This window comes from Rhineura floridana, chromosome 6, assembly GCF_030035675.1.
Source record: "Rhineura floridana isolate rRhiFlo1 chromosome 6, rRhiFlo1.hap2, whole genome shotgun sequence".
Classification (NCBI taxonomy): Eukaryota; Metazoa; Chordata; class Lepidosauria; order Squamata; family Rhineuridae; genus Rhineura; species Rhineura floridana.
Window position 1 is genome coordinate 39,806,925 of NC_084485.1, and position 20,882 is coordinate 39,827,806.

The 20,882-nt window shown below is 41.2% G+C and overlaps 1 protein-coding gene across 4 annotated transcripts in view; it reads left to right on the top strand.

The window, feature by feature from the left end:
- ARHGAP40 (Rho GTPase activating protein 40) overlaps nucleotides 1-20,607 on the top strand; it is a 91,072-nt gene extending 70,465 nt beyond the window's left edge. For all 4 annotated transcript variants that reach the window (XM_061631507.1, XM_061631508.1, XM_061631509.1 and 1 more), the window contains exons 3-15: nucleotides 4,309-4,529; nucleotides 6,428-6,503; nucleotides 7,514-7,674; nucleotides 7,820-7,985; nucleotides 8,732-8,823; nucleotides 8,940-9,017; nucleotides 11,002-11,161; nucleotides 11,893-11,975; nucleotides 12,247-12,453; nucleotides 14,086-14,226; nucleotides 15,646-15,806; nucleotides 18,142-18,197; nucleotides 19,699-20,607. In XM_061631507.1, the coding sequence (XP_061487491.1) occupies nucleotides 4,309-4,529; nucleotides 6,428-6,503; nucleotides 7,514-7,674; nucleotides 7,820-7,985; nucleotides 8,732-8,823; nucleotides 8,940-9,017; nucleotides 11,002-11,161; nucleotides 11,893-11,975; nucleotides 12,247-12,453; nucleotides 14,086-14,226; nucleotides 15,646-15,806; nucleotides 18,142-18,197; nucleotides 19,699-19,805 (1,709 nt within the window). In that variant the 3' untranslated portion in view covers nucleotides 19,806-20,607. The remainder of the gene's footprint in view (nucleotides 1-4,308; nucleotides 4,530-6,427; nucleotides 6,504-7,513; nucleotides 7,675-7,819; nucleotides 7,986-8,731; nucleotides 8,824-8,939; nucleotides 9,018-11,001; nucleotides 11,162-11,892; nucleotides 11,976-12,246; nucleotides 12,454-14,085; nucleotides 14,227-15,645; nucleotides 15,807-18,141; nucleotides 18,198-19,698) is intronic.
- Nucleotides 20,608-20,882: the final 275 nt, after the last annotated feature.

Below are 20,882 nucleotides of genomic sequence, written 5' to 3' on the forward strand. Positions count from 1 at the left end.
GAAATAATCATTGTTTGTGTGGAATTTTTTTGTGGCACAACTTGTCATGTAAACCACTGTAAAGTTATGCATATTGGAGCAAACCCCCACCCCCCCAATAACTTAATTTCACATATACGCTAATGGGGTCTGAACTGGTGGTGACTGACCAGGAACAAAACCTTGGGATCATAGTAGATAGCTCGGTGAAGATAACCCAGAGTGCAGCAGCTGTGAGAGAGGCAAATTCCTATGTTAGGAATCATTAGAAAAGGCATTGAAAATAAAACTGCCGATATCATGATGTCATTATATAAATCTATGGTGCAACAAGTAATGCCAACAGAATATTTATGTAACTTTACAGTTGACAATGAGGACATTGAACTTGTCAAGGATTATCAATACCTTGGCACAGTCATTAACCAAAATGGAGACAATAGTGAATAAATCAGAAGAAGGCTGGAACTGGGGAGGGCAGCTGTGAGAGAACTAGAAAAGGTCCTCAAATGCAAAGATGTATCACTGAACACCAAAGTCAGGATCATTCAGACCATGGTATTCCCGATCTCTATGTATGGATGTGAAAGTTGGGCAGTGAAAAAAGTGGAAAAGAGAACAATCAACATTTGAAATGTGGTGCTGGTGGAGAGCTTTGCAGGTACCATGGACTGCAAATAAGACAAATAATTGGGTGTTAGAACAAATTAAACCAGAACTGTCACTGGAAGCCAAAATGATGAAACTGAGGAATTATGACACATAATGAGAATACATGATTCACTAGAAAAGACCATAACGCTGGGAAAAACAGAAGGGAGTAGAAAAAGAAGGCCAAACAAGAGATGGATTGATTCCATAAAAGAAGCCACAGACCCAAACTTACAAGATCTGAACAGGGTGGTTCATGACAGATGCTCTTGGAGGTTGCTGATTCATAGGGTCACCATAAGTCATAATCGACTTGAAGGCACATAACAACAACATGGTGCAACAGCATTTGGAATGCTGTGTACAGATCTGGTTGCCTCACCTCAAAAAGAATATTGTAGAGCTGGAAAAGGTTCAGAGAGGGGCAACCAAAATTATCAAGGGGATGGAGAGACTCCCCTAAGAGGAATAGTTGCAACATTTGAGTCTTTTTAGTTCAGAGAAAAGGCGAGTGAGAGGTGACACGATAGCAGCGTATAAAATTGTGCATGGCATGGAGAAATTGGGTAGAGAAAACTTGTTTCTCCTTCTCTTATAACGCTGTACTAGAACTTGTAGACATCCAATGAAGCTGTTGGAATATTCAGCATGGACAAAAGAAAATATTTCTTCACACACTATGGAATTTGCTCACACAAGAGGTAGTTATGGCCACCTACTTGGATGGCTTTAAAAGAGATTAGGCAAATACCTGGAGGAAGTCTATCAGTGGTTACTAGCCATGATGGTTGTGCTTTGCCTCCATATTCAGAGGCAGTAGGCACTCAGATCCTGCTTGCGGGTTTCCCATGGGCAGCTGGTTGGTGAGAGCAGGCTGCTGGACTAGACGAGCCATTGGCCTTATCCAGCAGGCTCTTCTTATATTCTTATGAATGGAATTTTATTATCAATGTAATTTTTTATTTATTTGTATTTGAAATAAATATATAAATTAAATTATTTTTCATTAAAAATGAAAAATTGCCTCATACCCAGTGGTCTCTAGATGACTTACAACACACTGTGAAAACATACAATATAAAACAAATTTAAAAAACATACAATACACAAAAACAAAAAGGACTACGACAGCATCCCAAAGACCTGAAAAGGAAGATATTTGCCTGATGTCTAACATTAGATAAAGAAGGTTCCAGGCATGCCTCCCTGAGGAGGGCATTCCACAGCCTGGGGGGGGCACCACTGGAAAGGCCTGTGTTGCCACCCTCCGTGCCTCCTGTGAAAGGGGCACAGAAAGGGCCTCAGATGACAAATTCAGGGTGCGGGTCAGTTCTTGCAGGAAGAGGCGGTTCTTGAGGTATCTCACCCTTCTAGCACCCATGTGCTAGTGGTGGTTGAGAACAATTTAGAATCACAATACAATAAATAGATTAAAATACAAAGTGTACAACAATAAAAGTGTATTTTTACCCTGGCCTTTGGCTCTTGGGATGTATGTTTTCAGAATCCACCCTATTCTTGTGATTGAAATGTGTTCTAATTCTTTTTAATATTGTATTTTAGATTTTGTAACCTGCCCTGGGACAGGAAGGGCAAGGAATAAATATAAAATACTACTAATACTATTAATAATAATGTGTTTCCATAGCTAGATCTGACTTTCTCAGGAATAAACATTCCTGACCACTGCTGCCACCTGTCTATCCAGATGTAAGACTCCATCCGGGAGCACTCCCAAACTGCATGTCTGACTTTTCAAGGGAAGTACATCCCCTTCCAAAACAGGTTGAATCTCTGTACCAAAGAGGCCAGGGGTGCATCTCTCTTGTCTGGGTTGAACTTCCTTTTGTGACCCCACAGCTAGCCCATTATCACCTTTGACATTAGATGAAACACAGAAATAGAGCCGCATATCTCCTGTATGTTGTTGACACATTCCAGACTCTCAGATGACTTCTCCCAGTGGTAGCAAGTGGATGTTGAACAACATGGGCAACAAAATTGATCCTTAAGGGATACAATGCCCAAGGAAACTTCCATTAATACTTTCAGTGACTGACCCACCAGAACTAGAACCATTTCAAAACAGTGTTCCTCGGACCTATCCCTGCCAGACTGTCCAAAAGGATGCCATGGTCAGTGATATTGAATGCTGTTGAGAGGTCCAGCAGAACCAACTGTGGCAGACTGTCTATTTCACAGTGTAGGTTGTCTTATCAATGTGACCAAAGCTGTTTCAGTCCCAAAACCACGACTGGAGGCATACTGAAATTAGTCTAGATAATGTTTCATGCCTCATTTTTTCCTGCCCAGGTGGAATACAATAATCCCTAGATAAATGTGGGTGATGGTGGTGGTCTGTCTATCTACAAAACTAAATAAATTCCCCCAAAAAGAAGGGAAACCCCAGTGGTGCTGAGAATAACTTGATATCAGGAACAAAATGTAAGAAACTTGCTGTGCGTCTTTGCCAAGGCAGCTTCATTTTAGTGGTGGTGGTAAGTTTAGCATTTATGTAGGACTTTAGAGTCTTGAAAGCCTAATTTTGCACATAATCTTGTATTTCTTACAACAACCCTGTAGAGTTGGTCAGTGTTAAATGGTGTGCTGTGTTATAACATTTGCCTTTTATCAGTATCTATGGAGTTCAGAAGCAGCCTCATCCATTTCGGATCCTTTCTGTGTTGTCCAATTACACCTTTTTGTTATTCTTGTTCAAATCTGATCTGTTAAATCTGAAGCACTGTTTCACCTCCAGTGACTATAATGGGGAATTTAAAAATTGCTGTAACTTTTTCCTTTTTCACTTAAATGGCTGAAATCTGCAGGCAAAGAAACACCTCCAGGGTGGATTAAGCCTGCCAAATTGCTCTACCTTCATGGTTGGAGATGGGAGGCTTCTGAATACCGGTCGCTGGAAAACTCAAGAGGGGAAGAGTACTCTTGTGCTCATGTCCACCTTATGGGCTTCCCATAGGCATCTGATTGGCCACTGTGAGAACAGGGTGCTGGACTAAATGGGCCATTGGCCTGATCCAGCAGGCTCTTATGTTTTTATGTCACAGTCTTGGCCGGGTGAAAAAGTGACAACTAACCCTAGGATAAATGTGATAACCTGCCACAGGGCTGGGAACTGAACAGGCTGCCCCACCAGTCACTCTATGGCACTTGAAGTAGGGATGGGGATCCGTTGGCCAGTGCCGGTTTAAAAGCAATCCATTGACCTAACAAGCTGGTATCAATTCGAGGTCGTTCTTTGCTAGCTGTTGCTTGTACTGACCCAGTTTCCCCCCCAGAAAAAATATGGATATTTTAAAAGGGAATATCAATATTTTGAAATGATAAATTATAGGATATATTGATAAATTGAAGGAAATTTCAATAAAAATATCAATCTTTCAGATGCAGATTTTTAAAAAAACAGTTTCCAAAAACAGACGTGGAAAATCACCATATAAAAATCTGATCTGCAACGATAGCAAACAAATGAATTATGGAAAATTCAGTACCAAATCCAAGGGTGGAATTCTAGCACATCCCTAACTTGGAGAATAAAGGGAAACCCTTAAGGCATGATTTGCTAAAATGACATCTGGTTGACTTTTACCCCTTCTCTGGGAGTTTCATATAGGATGCTGTTCCTTGACTTTGCCTTTCTTCTAACTCCTTGTCTATCAGAAGGTGAAGCCGAAGCTGAATGGCTGCAAGATGCAGGACTCTCAGACTTGATTGGGGATCACGCTGCAGAGAATGGCAACATTGTACTGCTTTCCACCCTGACCAAGACTCAGGCTGCAGCTGTGCAGCGACGACTTGATACCTATACCCGCTCCAGGAGAAAGAAGAACAAGCAGCCTGTCCGTGATGTCAGAGACATTTTTGGAGTGGCTGGCTCTGGAGTATGTTTACTTAAAATGTTTTGGCCTGCAATAGCTTCCCCTCCACCTTTCTTTCTCTGATTCCTCCATTAACAGAACAGAGTGACAGTGCAATCACAAAGCTACCCTGATTCAACCTGATATGGTTGAATCCTGCTGCCAAATATCCACGTGTGTATGCAAATATGAACATACAGTTCTCTCTTACTTTCCTTTTTACTTTTTTATTATACAATTACACCTGAACTGAATGTGCTTCAAAAAATAAACAAGGGTGCCCTTCCCCTTGTTTAAGCAGCTCCACCCATTTAAAACCCCTCCCACCCAGTTAGTCCTCAGCTGATGAATCATCCCAGTTTTTAAACTGATTAAGAGCTTACTGCCTTAATATTAAGCAAATTTAAAAGTGCCCATGGGACAAATGGACTTAAACTCCACAATTGTTTTGTTGTTTTTCAACAAATGTTTCACAAATACAATTCCTGGCCCCTCAGCAATAACCACTTACAGAACATCAAAATGAGTCCAAATTTCTCTTTTGATTAAACTCCAAGACTTGTTTCCCTGTCTGCAGCTTTGATTTACTTTTAGAAGTTTTGCACCCCACCTCAAGTCTCTATTTTTAGTTTACAAAACAACCTGATGGTTGAGTTCACACACCCTCATTGTTCAGTGACTCTCTATAAGTTTGTTGGGAGATGTATAGCACCTCGACACCATACAGCATTCCTGCTGTGCACTGACCCATCACTGCTATGTTCCTAGGATGTCTGCAGGTCTTGTTCAAGGAAAAAAGAGATGTGTATAACTTCTCTGACTCATTTAACTTGCATGAACACTGACCTACTTTTTGATCTACGTTAGGATGACATCAGAGATTTTTTTGAAATAGAGCTTAGCAGAGAACTTAATTCCTGGATCAAGCACTGCAGCAAATGCAATAATCATAACAACACCTAAGCATGTGCAGCATGCCGTTTCTTTAGCATAGAAATTGGGGCTCATGATTTCCAGGTGGAAAGACAAGGCTTCTAGGTGGGATTTTTCAGTCCCTCTTTTTGAAATTATTGTTGTTATGTGCCTTCAAGTCAATTCCAACTTATGGCGACCCTATGAATCAATGACCTCCAATAGCATCTGTTATTTGAAATTATACCTAGATGCTATTGTGCCATAAAATCTAGTGTACCTACTTTTGGAAATTATTAATTGCTGTCTGGTAATTATTATAATTGACCACTGGTAGGAGTTTTGAATTTGAGAGAAGAACTGGCAGCAAAAAAAGAAAAAGCCTAGAACAAATGTCTCCATTATTCCATGTTCAAAGAAATACTAAGCACGAAGATTGGATCTAGCTATTCATAACTAATAGCTTTGGAAAAGTCTATCCTCTATGTGGATATGTTCCAGGGAAGTGATTCGTTCTCCCTCTCTGTGGTTGCTTATGCATTTGGAATGCTGCTCAAAGAGCTGTAAAAAGTTCTTCAGTGAAAAGCTATTCTTGGTTGGGTTGTGCCACTGATACGGAAGTAAGAGCATGTCAAGATTTTATCATTTTGGATGATGAATACCTTTTCATAGCACCAGCTTTCTCCTGTCCATGAATGGTGGGACCTTCTGTTTTTATTTGGCAAGAAGGGCTGTCGCTCAGTGGTAGAGCACATCCTTTGAACACATAAGGTCCCAGGTTCAGTCCCTGGCATTTCCAGGTAGAACTTGGAAAGACCCCTATGTGAAATCCTGGAGAGCAGCTAGTACTGAGCTAGATGGACTGGTTTTGTCTCACTTGGGCTAAGGCAGCTTCCTCTGTTCCTTTTTTGTTCTACATACCCTGTGTCAAGGCTTTAGTATGCATGGCATCCTGCTTAATAGATTTCTCAGAATGTGGCTTCATTTATATTATTTGTCCTATATTGCAGGAGACTGAACCAGAGACTAAGTCAGAAATGGACCGATCACACCGCAGGTCTGAATCGTCAAACAACATTCAGAAAAGTAAGACAGAGGTGGTGTTGCCATGGGGAGAGAAAGGGAATATATCATTTCGAAGTCTTGAGTCTAGGATTCTCATGTGAGATTATAAAAGCTATGTAGCCCTCCCTTCCTGAAACACTTAGTGGGTATGTGAATGAACTGGTAATGAATTCTTTTTAAGCTGCAATCTTGTACACAGTGAAAATGAAGTTGCATTGAAATGAACTGTGCTTACTTTTGAGTAGACATACATAGGATTGTGCTGTAAATTTTGGAGCAGCAGCAATTCATGCAACTTTTCTCTAATATGGTGGCACCTGAGTGAGAAAATCCCATACTGGAGAATATTTGCATGAATAATTTTTCTGTGTATGCAGAGGGGAATTTAAGAGCACTCTGGTGAACTTTGGGTGGTGTTCAATGCTAATCTTACTCAGTGGACCTATTGACGTTAATAGACATGATTGACTTAGGTTCACTAATTTCAGTGGATCTACTCTGAGTAGGATTTATCTTGAAAGATAGTAGTAGCTGTTTGTGGAAATGGAAGGCTGCTGCTTGTAACAGATCACCTGTATTGTAACACTTCAAAGGCAACATGATTTGCAAATGTAAAAGACTTTGTTTAGCTTTGTCACGTACAGAAAATTTCCCATTATGTTAAAAGAACTTGATTTTGACTAGCAATGGTTTTTGACTTCTTGGCTACCTACTGTGCTCAGCTTCTTGCATTAGCATAAGCCAGCCTTCCCAAACCTGGTGCCTTCCAGATGTTTTGGACTACAACTTCCATCAGTCCAGCATTGTGATTCTGTAAGTATGGCTGTGCTGGCCCCGGGCTGATGGGAGTTGTAGTCCCAAACAACTGGAGTAACCCAGTTGGAGAAGGCTGGTATTAACTCTTTAAATGGACCAGACTGTGGTCCATGTGCAGTCTGAATGTGAGGATGGCCGTGTATATCAGCTATTGATTATAATTATGCATTTAGGTTTAGGTCCGTCTTGTATTTTTTCTTTCTTTCTAAATCTAGCAGATACAACAGAAATCCAAGACTTCCCATCACCACTGAGGGGTTCTGCAAGAGAGGAGCTGTTCAACACTGAAATTGCTTATTCAGAGCAGGCAGCTATCCTGCTCAAAGGATCATTCCCAAGGGAATTGAGGAGGATAAAGGATGAGAGTTTTTTACCTGTAAGACTTTTCTGTGTCCTAGCAGACTCCTGTGGTAGTGTTCTGATGATGATATTTTTTTTCAAAAAAAAAAAAGAATACTGGCAGAATTTGTATTGACTCTGAAATGCCACATTTATCTTTCTTTTTGTCCTCCTTGCTTTAGAAATTTAAAATCCCCAAAGGCAGATTAGGAGTGACCAGGATAGGAGACTTATCTCTGCAGGATATGAAGAAGGTTCCCACGTTAGCACTCATCGAGTTAACTGCTCTCTGTGATGTCCTTGGCTTAGAGTTGAAAAGAAACAAAGCAGTAAAACGGAAGACTGCAGGTACCTGTTTTCCTACTCCATTTTAGCATGAATTTGACATGTGGTTCTTGTCTTTGACTAAAATTAGGGAAGGAGGGCAATGGGTAGATGTCAAGTATCAAAATAACGGGTTATCTGCAGTTAATCTCATTTTTTGGAGATTGCAGATGAGACCACTCAGAAGATTTGGTGTATGTGTCACGGGGATGTGGATCCTGCAGCTCTCCAGGTGGTGTTGGACTGCAGCTCCCATCATCTCTGACCATTAAGCATGCTGGCTGGGGCTGATGGACTTGGAGTCCAACAACATATGAAGGGCCACAAGTTCCCCACCCCTGATGTAAGACATCTGTGCCCTGAACTGGATCAACACAGGTTCCTCTGCTATCCCCACATCAAAAGGGAGAGAGACTAGTATGGACTAGCATTGGCTACTCACAGTGTAGCTGTTTCACACAGTGGGTACTTCCAGATGATTAGTACTGTAAATGAGTCACTGAGATATTACAAAGGGTGATTGGCATTTTAAAAGAAATCTTCCTGAGTTTCCCCTGATTAAGGGTAAATTCAGATTAAATAGGGCAAAAATACAGGCTGCTATTTTGTTGATAATGGTATCGTGTGAATACTGCACGTATCATGAAAATTTGCCCTGTAGTGGTCTTCATGCTGTTGCTTTCTAGTTTTCTGCTGACTGCTGTGTGCCTTTATTTTTTTTAATAGATGAAATGTTTTAAACAGTTATAACTCAGTGTCTTCTCTTGCAGAGCACAAGCTTTTTGGAGTTTCACTTGGCACTTTGTTAGAAAATGATGAAAAGCTCTTCCCAAATACCAGGGTTCCATTGATTCTGCAAGCAGTAAGTTTGCTTCACAACTTCGTTTGGTTTTCTGATTTTTTTTAAAAAAATCCTTGGCTATTCTTTGCTTTGAATTGGCCCTTTGATTGCTAACATTCTGCTATTTTGCTTTATAGCTGCTGTCATGTTTAGAAAAGAAAGGGCTGGATACTGAAGGAATCTTGAGAGTTTCAGGCTCACAGACCCGCATTAAGGTATACTGCAATGGTTTCCAAACTAATGTTCCATGAAACCCTGGAATTTCTTTGAAACTTATCAGATGTTCCTTATAAGAATATCAGCATGCTTCCCATATAGACTTTTGGCATACAACTGCTGCTGCTGATAATAATAATATTTTTATTGGATTTAATAGTTGCTTGTTACCCAAAAGTAAAAACAAAAGTAAATATGTAATACCATAAAAACAAAATAATGAAATAGCCATCCCCATATAGCCACAGAAAGCTTTTGCAGGACACTAATACAAACAACATCATCTAAGGCTATTAAATGCCTGGGATTGCAGCAATCAATATTCCTCTGTAATGTACAGAGTCGACAAAGCGGAGTGCTGGGCCTGTCCTACAGTAAGGTGGACAGAAGGAAGGCCATAGCCTACTCGTGGACTACTGTCTAACTTCTGGTGGACCATCTAGCACCTCCTGGTTGCTGAGATTTTTGTAAAGAATCCTGGACTAGCAAAGTAACTGTGCCTACGTGGAAAGGGCAGAGACCTACATTTTAACGTGCGTACCCTGACAGCTGGAAGGCATATCAAGCACCATGTTTCTGGGTAAACATGGGAGAAATAATGATAATGGATAGAGGTCTGATGCAGGTATGTCTCCATGACTTTGTCCATTCCCTGCGGATGCACCTGAGCCCTATTCCAATTGCTGGGCTGATTTAGGGTGCCCAAATGCCTTGAGTTGTCTTAAGGAGGATAAGGCTATCAATGGGTACTAGTTGTGTTCTCCCACCACCGTGGAGGCAGTATGCCTTTGAATAGCACTTGCTGGGAATCGCAGCTGGGGAGAGGGTTGTTATGCTCAGGTTCATGAGGAGACCTCTCCCAAGAGATTATTTCAGAGTGCCAGATCTTGCTTACTTCAAAAAGGGTGGGCGTGCAATGCTAGTTGTACTCAGAGTAGACCCACTGGAGCTAATAAACTTAATTAATTGGGCTCCTACTGGGAGGAAGGGCAGGATACAAATAAAATAAAATAATAATAATAATAATTAATTTAAGCTGCAATCCAATACTAGTCTACTCAGCAGTAAGCTCCATTGGATTCAGTGGGACTGACTCCCAGGAAAGTGTGTGTTGGATTGGAGCCTTAGGGTCCTTAATTTCAATGGGTCTACTCTGAGTTGAATACAACCCCATGCTGTTGTCCAAAACAAAGTGCAATTTGTGAGACGAAATTTGTGAGCAAGAAAGATAGAATTGCTGTGTGGAAGAGGAAAACAGAAGTTACCCGGTTTCCGCTGGACTCCCCTGCCTCTTCCCCTTGCCTCTTCTCCCCCCCCCAAAAAAAAACGGGCACAAAAAAGCCCAAAGCCAAGCATAGTTGTAGCTGTTCTTATTTGCATAAGCATATGTGATAACTTGTATTTTTGGCCAAACCAGAAGGGGGCATCTTCAAACAGAAATTGACTTCCTTTTGCTGATCTCAAAGCCATAGCATAGCCTTCACTGCAACCTGGTGATGTTTTTGAAGTGTAGCTTCTGTCTGCCTCAGCCAGCACGGCCAATGATCAGGGATGATGGGACATGTAGTTTGTTACATTTGGAGGGTGCCAGGTTGGAGAAATCTCTGCCTTAATTATTGTGGTGGTTTCTTCCCCTTTCCTCTCCCTCCAATACTGAAATAAATTGTAGTTGTTACATATTACATGGGGATTCTAGCTGGCTTTCCTCAGGGTAACACATCTCCTGCTGAGACAGCTTAGTCTTCCCAGTGTTTAAAAGTGCAGAACTTTGTCATTGGCAGGGGAAAAAATCCTACCCCTTCCCCACTCCTCATCCTCATTCATTATTAATCTTGATAGTGGGGGTTTTTTTAAGGCAAAAGACATTCTGTGGAAGATTGTGATTGTTTTTCTGTCTCCCCTTTTCTCCCCAGTATTTAATATTTACCCAAACTCTTTGAAATCTTTCCACCTTCAAGATGCGTTTCCTTTTTCCTCTGTCAGAGTCTAGAACAAAAGCTGGAAAGTGAATTCTACACTGGCTTCTTCCATTGGGACGAGGTGCATCAAAATGATGTCTCTGGCTTGCTCAAGAGGTTCATCCGGGAACTCCCCACCCCTCTTTTAACAGCAGAATATTTACCTGCCTTTGCAGCTGTGCAAAGTAAGAGAGCCTTGACCAAAGAGAGTAACCTTTGCCATTTTGAACACTATTTCCTGTTGTCTTCCTTCCATCAGAGAGCCATTGTGGTATAGTGGACACCGTATTGAACATGGACTTCGGAGACCCGCGGTCAATTCTTCACTCAGCCATGCAGCTCTCACTTACTTGGCCTTGACCAAAGTTATTCTCCATAGGGCTGAACCTAAATTGCCCAGACCTCCTTGGAGGAAGAATATGATGCAAATGTCATTGACAGGTTGTTGTAAGCCAGAGATGGAAAATCTCTGGCCCTCCAGATGTTGTTGGATGACAACTACAGTCATCTTTGAGGTGATGGGAGATAGGAATCCAATGACATCTGGAGAGCCACAGGTTTCCATCACTATAATAAGGGGTGAGCTTTTTCTGGTGATTGAACGGGAACAATGGTAGATATTCTGTCCTGCTAAAGGTTTTTGCCCATGCCACTGTCCATGTGCATAATCCCAGAAGTTCCTAAAGCTGCAGCAGTTGGCTTCTTCTTGTGCTTGGCAATCCACACTACCCAATGCTTAAGAAAGTTTCTGACCTAGTACATGCTGGATGCTGTGTACATGGGATGAGGGGCAAGTATGAAATAGTGCAGCCCAGCTGTTCTGACAGGTAAAATGCAGTATCGGAGACAGAGGCTCCTCAGTTAAGGTTTTCTTCTCCACAGTAATTTTAGGTGTTGATTTTTCCTTCTACCACAGATATCCCAGATCTGAAACAGAGGCTGCAGGCTCTCAATCTGCTTATACTGATTTTGCCAGAACCCAACCGAAACACCCTGAAGGTAATGTGACTGTCTCTGCTGACATCAGTTGGCTCTTGCAGTGCCCTGACACTAGCGTCTTTTTAATGTGCAACCTCATCTTTTTAGAATGGTGGTAATACTGTATGGTCAACACTCTTAGCCTCATAATGGTTCCAAAGTGTTGTCTATAAGCGCACTCTAGTACTCATCTTCTCTACATCCATAATCAAATTGATTACTTCTTTTTTTTTTCTTTTTTTTACTACAGCTGATAATTTGACAATGAAAACAGTGTTCTCCCCTCTTTCAGGCTTTGCTGGAGTTTCTGAGGCTGGTGGTTACCAGAGAGAGAAAAAACAAGATGAATCTTTGGAATGTTTCCACAGTTATTGCTCCAAATCTCTTCATGCACAAGAGGCTGCCGAACAAGATCCCAGAAGGAAAGGAGAAACAGCTGGCAGAGGGTGCAGCAGATGTAGTGCGGATGATGATCCATTACCAGGATTTGCTTTGGAATGTAAGTTGGGATCATATTTCCATGAATAAAACACTTCCATGAATAAAACTAAATAAATATGATTTATATTGATTTAAAACAGACTTTTTGGTATTTAAAATGACAGCCCCTTACTTTCTGTCCCACAGTTAGCGGTATTCACCGGTTATTATGCTTTAAGTTGGATTCCTGCATTGAGCAGGGTGTTGGACTCGACAGCCTTATAGGCACCTTCCAACTCTACTATTATGTGATTCTATTACATTCAGATTAAAAAGCATTATTGACATGTAAACACCCACAATCTGCAAAGAATGGCTAGGAAACAACCATCTTGTGGGTGTGGTTACTGAAAGTCTGGATGCAAAGTAGCACAAAGGCCTCAAGGAGCTACAGCATCAGCTAATTAATTAAAACAATAAAATATGAACTAACAGAATAAATCATATATTTTTATCCTAAACTCCCTTCAGCCCACTACTTTTACATTATTATTCTAAGTTTCCCAAAATATTAAAGATGGACATAGATACCTATGAGTGGGTAGGCCTGAAGCCTTCAGCTTGACAAAGCATGCGAAAGCAGGGCAGAGCAGCAAAGGAAAAAAAGTAATCCAAAGGCAATCCCTTGCCCAAGAAAAAACTTTTTTCTAAAATGTAAATACATCCTCTTATATCACCCAGCAAACTTGGGTCAGGAGGCTGGAATTATCCAATAATTGAATGTGCAGGGATGGGTGGTGGAAGTGTGGAATGGTGGCTAAGAGTGTCAAATTAGAACTGTGGAGACCTGGGTTCAAATCTCCCCTCAGCCATGAAGCTCACTGGATGAACATGTGGCAGGCACTATTTCGCAGCTTTGCCTACCTCATAGGATGGTTGTGTGGATAAAATGAGTGAGTAGGGGACCATGTACATTGCCTTGAGCTCCTTGGTGTAAAGATGAGGTATATAAATAACTAGAAAAATGTATGTGTGTGTATAAATAAATGGACAAATAGAATATAAAACAAGCTTACTGGAAATTTGAATAGCCACATTTGTAAGCATCTTGCCTGCGAAAGGATTCTCTTTCTCTGTTCAGAACCAGCCTTCATGGGTTTTTTATTTTTAGATCTACATAAGGGGTGGAGAACCTTTGGTCTGTGGGCCAGGTTTGGCCCACCTGGCCATTTCCCCCATACTATGCCCACCTGCTCCATACTAGGTCCTGGGAGACCACAATTCAAGATGACACTGGGTCAGTAAGTGCTGCTCAGTCTAACGTACCTCACAGTGTTGTTGTGGGGATTAAATGAGGAGAACCATGTATGCAACCTTTGGCTCCTTCGAAAAAAAGGTGGGATATAAATGCTAATGCTGATAATAATAATAATACTAGTAATAAACACCAATGATGGACATCAGGTGACGGGCAGGTAAAGACACAACTGGAAAACAGGATTGAACTCCTCACACATTAGCTGTCATCTCCTTCCCACCCCAAGACCATCTTTGGCAAGTGGGCAGCCACACCTATTTGTCAAAGTGGGCCCACAGAATGCGGGGGAGATAAAGATCTGGCCTGCTGGGCTGAAAAGGCAGGGATTTCCCTCAGTGAATTACAGCCCACAACTATCTCACATGTCTCTCTGTCTTCTTGAATTCATTTTAGGTTGCATCTTTCTTGGTAACTCAAGTGAGAAAACTGAACGAGAGTAGCAGCAGGAGGTACCAATTCTATGACAGGAGGATAAAAAACCTGTTAAGAAAGATCAACATGGACAAGGAAAAGACAGAGAAAAACCATGGCGAAGTGAGTGCAATCCTGCTTGCTCGCCCACCACATTGCTGGCGCATGAAGAGCGGCCTTACCAACCTTGTGTCCTCCAGATGTTTTGGATTACATTTTCCATCAGCCCCAGGTTGTGCAAATATGCAGGCGGGGCTGATGGGAGCTGGGAGTTGTTGTCTAAAACATCTGGAGGGTGAAGGCTATGCTAGAGGGTGGAACTATAGCTGGCCAGGCCCACTCACTGTTTGTTGTCTTTTGACACATGGGAACTGTAGGAGAGGCCTGACTGTGTTGACTTCTTTTGGCTTTAGCATGCAGTTACAAGTCTGAGTGATTTTACAAAAGAGGCACTGAGAGAGACAGGTAGAATTTTCAAGGAATTTGTGTGCAACTGCCATGAGCCCATCGGTTGAGCGAACTAGGCCCCAGAGTAGATGGTTCTCAAACTCTGGCATAGGCCTTCCTAAAGAGACAACCACATGGTCAGCAGCAGAGGATGGGATTAGCAGCACAGCAGGAGATCCAAGTTTGATGTCTCTTAGGTCTGTTTTTTTAATTAACTCTCCTCTATTCTGTGGGTGCTTCCAGGCTGCCACTGTTGTGTGAGTGAGATTCAGTTGTGTACTGGCAAATTCAGGTTGTGCAATTAAAGTGGATTTGGCATTCTTGTACAAGATACCACTTTAAAAAACCCGGACTTTTTGCAGTAAGGAAAGTGACAGGAAACTGCCCCTTAAAGTGGGGGATAACAATTGCTTGATGAGACATTGTATAACCTCCCTGCAAACCAATCAGAATGAATGCTCGATGAACAGCCAACGTCTCCTTATAACCTCCCTGCAAACTTTGTACAAAAAAATCAGGATGGGTACTCAGTAAGCAGGTAATCTGGAAGCGACCTGTGCCCATCCAGTTTTCCTGTTTTATACGTAAAGTACTTCCCTGGCGTCTGTTCTGTATGGACCTTTTGTTTTTTAGAGGCAACCAGACTTTGTGACTCCTGACATGCAGCATTCTTTCTTTTTTAATTGCTGTATGAGACACTTCATACATGGGGGGGGGGAGAGCACTTGCTGTATGAGAGACAGTCAACTGAATGATGTTGAGATTTTCTGCTTGAAACAAAAACATTTTCCCTTGCATAAACACCAGAGGGCACTCACGTATATTAATTCTAGTCAAATGCTACCACTTCTCTTGTTATGTGATGGAGCTGATTTTAATCTTTATTGCTTTGCATACATGCTGTCCCTTGCTGCCACTGCTTCATCATATGGAGATGTACATATATAACCAATACTTGGAGGACAACAGCCTCTTTCAAATAGAGTGCCTGATAATGTCTTCATATTTGAGTGTGCATTTTGGATTTTCTTACCTGTACGTTCCTCCTTCCCTTCTTTCCTCTCCCTCCCCCCTGCTGCCTCCTTTGACTTCCAGCCATCCAAAATAGTGAAAGTCCAGGCTTCCCTGTTCCTAGAAGACTCTCTGGAAGTTCACTTAACCAGTGGAACCAAAGCTGCTGATGTTCTGAGGCAGTTCCAGAAGAACCTCTGTCAAAACGGCTGGAATATTGTCAACACGGTGAACCTTATCAAATGGTAAAAACACCCCCTCCCTCTCTTCCTTAGCTATAAGCAAATGTAGCTTGGCTTCACAAGCTCTTTTCCTGCTTGATTATGCAAGAGGGATTTTATGAATTGAGGACATTTCCCCATGCGTCACTTGATTCTGTGTTTTGCATTTTCCATAGCTGGGATCGGAGCAGTCCATGTGCAGTTTGCAAAGTGTTTCTGTACAACGGGAGACTGACTGGCTGTTCTTTTAACTATTGCCAGCAATTCCTTAAGCCATATTTGGATGCTGCTCTTGAGAGCCCCCAATGTTAGGGACAGTCTTTTCAGGGTGTGTGCGAATCTGCTGTTGGGAGGGGAAGCTAAAAGATTTCATGTGAGCATGGAACATTGAACCGCAGCCCATATATTTAATTTGCATATAATTTACCTGCAATGGTAGCCAACATGGTGCCTTCCAGATGTTTGGGATGACAACTCCCATCATCTCTGACTTTCAGCCATGTTTGCTAGGGCTGATGGGAGTTGTAGTCCAAATAATCTGGAGGGCACCACATTGGCTACCCCCTGGGTTAGAGAATAGGCGTTAACATTTTTTAAAGTTTGTTTGTTTTCTGCTTTCTATCCTACATTAAGAGTGCTCACACCATGAACCACATGCACTTCAGTAAGGTAAAAGAGCCTTAAACCAGCTGATGTCTTTGTATGCCCTAAGAGCATCATCTTTGATAGCCATTCCCTTTTCCCCGGGAACTCTGGGACTGTGGTTCTGTGAGGAGGAGAAGGTTCGGGATTGCTAACAGACTTCTCAGCAGCTAAGCTGCAGTTCCAGGATACATTGAGGGGAGCCATGATAGTTTTATTAATAACTATAACATAACTGTAGGCTTCAAGCGTAGCTGTGCCCTGGGCTTAATGCCAGGGCCACCAATCTTTTTGCGCCCACAGGCACTTTTTGCAAACCAGAGCTACTGTTGTGGGCACCACATGCATGACTCAACCAGTTGTAATCCACCTGAAATTGCCCCTGAACTATGATTAGGCTTGAAAAAAGTCTTGTTTCAACTGGTGAAAGAAGGCTTCTGCATGGGGTGTGAGCCTGTGGGCATAACACTGATGACTCATAATGTAATGTCAGAAAGCACCCTTGGCCAGTAACGTATTCTGTATCTGTGTGTCCTTCAACAAGGGTGACACAGTGGATGAGCAGAAACCCCACATTATCTGAGAAAAACGTTTTTCAAACTAAGAATTCCCCCTCCCCCCCATCCCTGAATAGCTTAAACTTGGCCTAATTCTTATGCCTGCCAAGGACTTCTGCCCTTCCCCATTTTATTTTTTATTTTAAAATGAGTATGTTTAGTGTTTGGGGAGGCTTGCCTGCTTTTTTTGTCTGTTTTGTTTTGTTTTTGGTGGGGGAGGGAGATGGAGGTTTTCTGCCCCGCCAGTTTTTATTTTGTGAAATGGCAATTTTGTGGTGCCCGCAACAATAGATTAGGGGACCTTGTTGTATATGCAAGGAAAGTTAATTTTCTTGCCTGTTTTAGTAAATGAAGCTTATATCTGAATAGTGTGGGTTAAAAAGGGAGGGGGGACTCTTGGGTATGCTATGATGAATTTACGGCAGTAGCACTAAATGCTCTATTAACAGTCCTGCCATCTCCACCTCTGGCTACTGCGGTTTTCCTTAATGCATTTACACATCTCCTGAACTGGCTGTTGATCCAAGCTGAATGTTGTCAATAGACATTGATTTTTTTTTTAGCCTTTTTATTTTCTACTTGAGAAGCTTGCCGTTTTCAAATGAATGAGAGTATGGGGAAATATCTATTATCTCATACCTAAACTTTAAACTAGTAGTTTCTTAGGTAGGGATACCTAGGAACCACAGTCTTGAGAGCTGGAAGTACGGAACCCTTGAAACAGATTTCTATGCATTCTTCCCAAACTCCAATTCTTTAGAAGAAGTTCTGATTGTTAAACCTGGTATAAAATTGAACTGAGTTGGTAGTGTCTCTGAGTCTCTAGGAAGGAAGACCAGTGGCCTACTCTCTACATTTACTCATAATAACTTTATCAAAGCCTCTTTAAAAGAGTGTTTTCAATCTACTGTATCTCTTTACATGAACTGACCACCCTTAAGTCTGGGTCTCCTTTCCCCAACCTGGTGCCTTCCAAATGTTTTGATCTACACCTCTTATATGCCCCAGGCAGCATGGTCAATGGTCAGGTATGTTGGGAATTGTATTCCAGCAAAATCTGAAGGGCATGACGTTGGGGAAAGCTAATTTAGGGTAATACCAATAACCTTTAGTTGCTTTGGTCTTCATTGCTATAACAAAGTTCTTATTTTATGTTGCAGTAATGGTTCGGTGGATTCAATGAACCTGTTCCTCTATGAAGTTGGTGGCAACATAAGTATGTACATTTGGAGTGTTGGCGTTCTCTTTTTAATAGTGGGGGAATGTGGGCTAGTGGGTTAACAGGTGAGATTGGACCATTGAAGGCAGGAGGAATAATGGGAAACAGATAGGAATAAGCAGCCCTAGACTTTGTTGGCCCACAAGGCTGCGTGAGGTTGCTGAAGACATTTCATTACAATTAAGCAGGGCATGCCCCAATCATATTTTTAGCCTTATAGGAAGCTACTGGTTCCTCTAGTATTGTCTTCACTGATTGGCAGCGACTCTCCCAGGTTTCAGACAGGAGTCTCTCCTAGCTCTACCTGGAGATGCCAAGGAATGAACCTGGAACTTTCTGCAAAGCAGATCTTTGTTCACTCAACCAACACATCTCTATTCAGTGACATAGTAGTGCAGTGTATAGGATACATTGAAATACAGTCTTGCTATGGGGAGTTTGATACATTGGACTACATGGGAAGATGGTCTTTCTGTGGCTATGCTTCATTTCTCCCCCTTTGTTCTTTCTTGTTCCCCCCTCTTTTTAAAAAAATGGCTAAAAGTGTGACTCAACACAGGAGAGGGAAAATGTCACCTTCTGAAAATTTAAAATGTGTGTATTTTGTGTGTGGGCTTGGATTTCCATAAACTGAGAAATCATTGATATAAGGTACTTTAAATATATAGGTCGGCGGGGGGGACTGTGTGTGTCTGTGTGTTTGCTGGATTCCAAAATTTTTGCTTGTTGAACATGTCAGCACAATAAGAAACTCCAAATAATTTTGTTCTCCACCTCGCAAAAAGTTTTTTTTAAAAATGATATGGGCATTGAGAGTAATTGGGTAGATATTATATCACCCGTCACAGGAAAACAGAAATTTATTAACAGTAAGTTTAACAATGTAATGCTGTTGCTGTGATTGTTTTGTAGAGTGTGATTTGCATCATTATTTTTATCATGAAAACATCCAATAGGTTCTTATGACACTTTCACATACTTTGAGCAAATGTGCCTTGTCTTAGGGTCAGGTTGCAATTTGAGCTGCTGCTTCTGTCTAAGGATGGACCTACCTTTATGCAGAATGCATATTTGTGTCAAGGGCAGGAATGCTTGAAAACTATGCAAATTCTGATACAAACCGACCTGATCCGCACCTGCTGAGCTAATGTGTGGATTAGAACACAGTAATTCTTTGTTTTTTTACACTTGTCTGAATTTTGCAATTTATTTTATTTAACAAAATATATATACCACTTGATTGTCATAAACCCACAAAGCAGTTTACAAAAATACTAAAATTATTGGGAAAAAACTGCAATGTCATTATTGGTTCAAAAAACATGGCAAAATACATATTTTTGGTCCAGAGCGTGATAGGAGGTCATGTTTTCCAAAGCCCTGACACTGTTAGGGAGTTAAGTCATTTTAAGCTAATTCGATTATCAGATGCAGGAGGAATACATAGATCTAGAACTTCTGGAATACTTTTTTAAAAAATGTTTTCTCATCCCAACAGCTGAGCATTGCCTGGACCCAGACACATACCTCTTAGACCTGTACCATGTGAATCCCCATGCAGAATGGATTATAAGGCAAAACCCATCTTTTCCAAGGACACTCTAGGAAGACTGACAATCTGGAGATTGTGTTAAATAAACAGTCAGATGATGATGATGATATTCGTGTGTATGGAATCTCAAGCATAATCTATGCCTGGATTTTTATTTTTGTTGTAATGAGAGGCTATGAAAAAAAGTAGCAATTCTTTTTAAATGTTCGTATGAGCTTGTAGCCAATGGAAGATTACATTAGGTTAACAGAGTGTATATATGATACAAATGCCTGCAGTAAAGGACTTCCTAAAAGAGCTGTCAGGAAAGGAATGATTTTAAAAACGAGCCTTGTTCTTGAAGGAACTAATGGAATTCATCTGATTTTTGAAGTTTCATTTATTGGACAAACTTAAGGTCCTCACATGAGAACCAGTGTTCTGTAGTTGGTTAACATCTTTTGGTATAACGTGAAGCTGCACACGTCCTGAAGGATTAAGGCTTCTTGGATAGATGTGGGTTTTATCTGCTTTTGTTCAGTTTGTTTCTGGAGGGCTTGACTGATAACCACATTGCCAGAATGTAGGGGAGAAATAAACACTGCTCTGGAAATTCTGCCTTCAGAAAGCTGCTGTCCCAAGCATAGTGTTGGTAAAATATTGACTATGCACAACTGAAGATGTGTAACATCTTTTGTGATCCGCTCTGACATTACAGTTTGATGCATAAACTTGTGTATTTGTGTGCATGCACACAGTTTTGCTGTGACTTTTTAAAAAGTAAGCTAATGTGTTTCACACAGATTTTGCTACTTGGCTACACTAAACCACCTCAGTATTACTGTTTAATTAAACTTTTCTAATTTTCAAATCGGATTCACTTCCCTGTCTGGTTGTATTTTTTTTCTTAAAGAAGCTCCCAAGTAGAGACTAATCTTCCTTTTCTTTGTCCTTGAAAGTCTTTTCATTAAGTCCAAGGCAATCCATAAACATCTGAGCCATGTAATGTTCTTTCTCTCGATATCTTTATTGTTTCTTTAGTATTGCATTTTTAAAAATATTGTGTTTATATATTTACCAAAAGCATGGTGAACTTGTCTAGGTTGTTCTGAACAAAATTACGATGCTGTACATAGAACAAGATCGCCTTG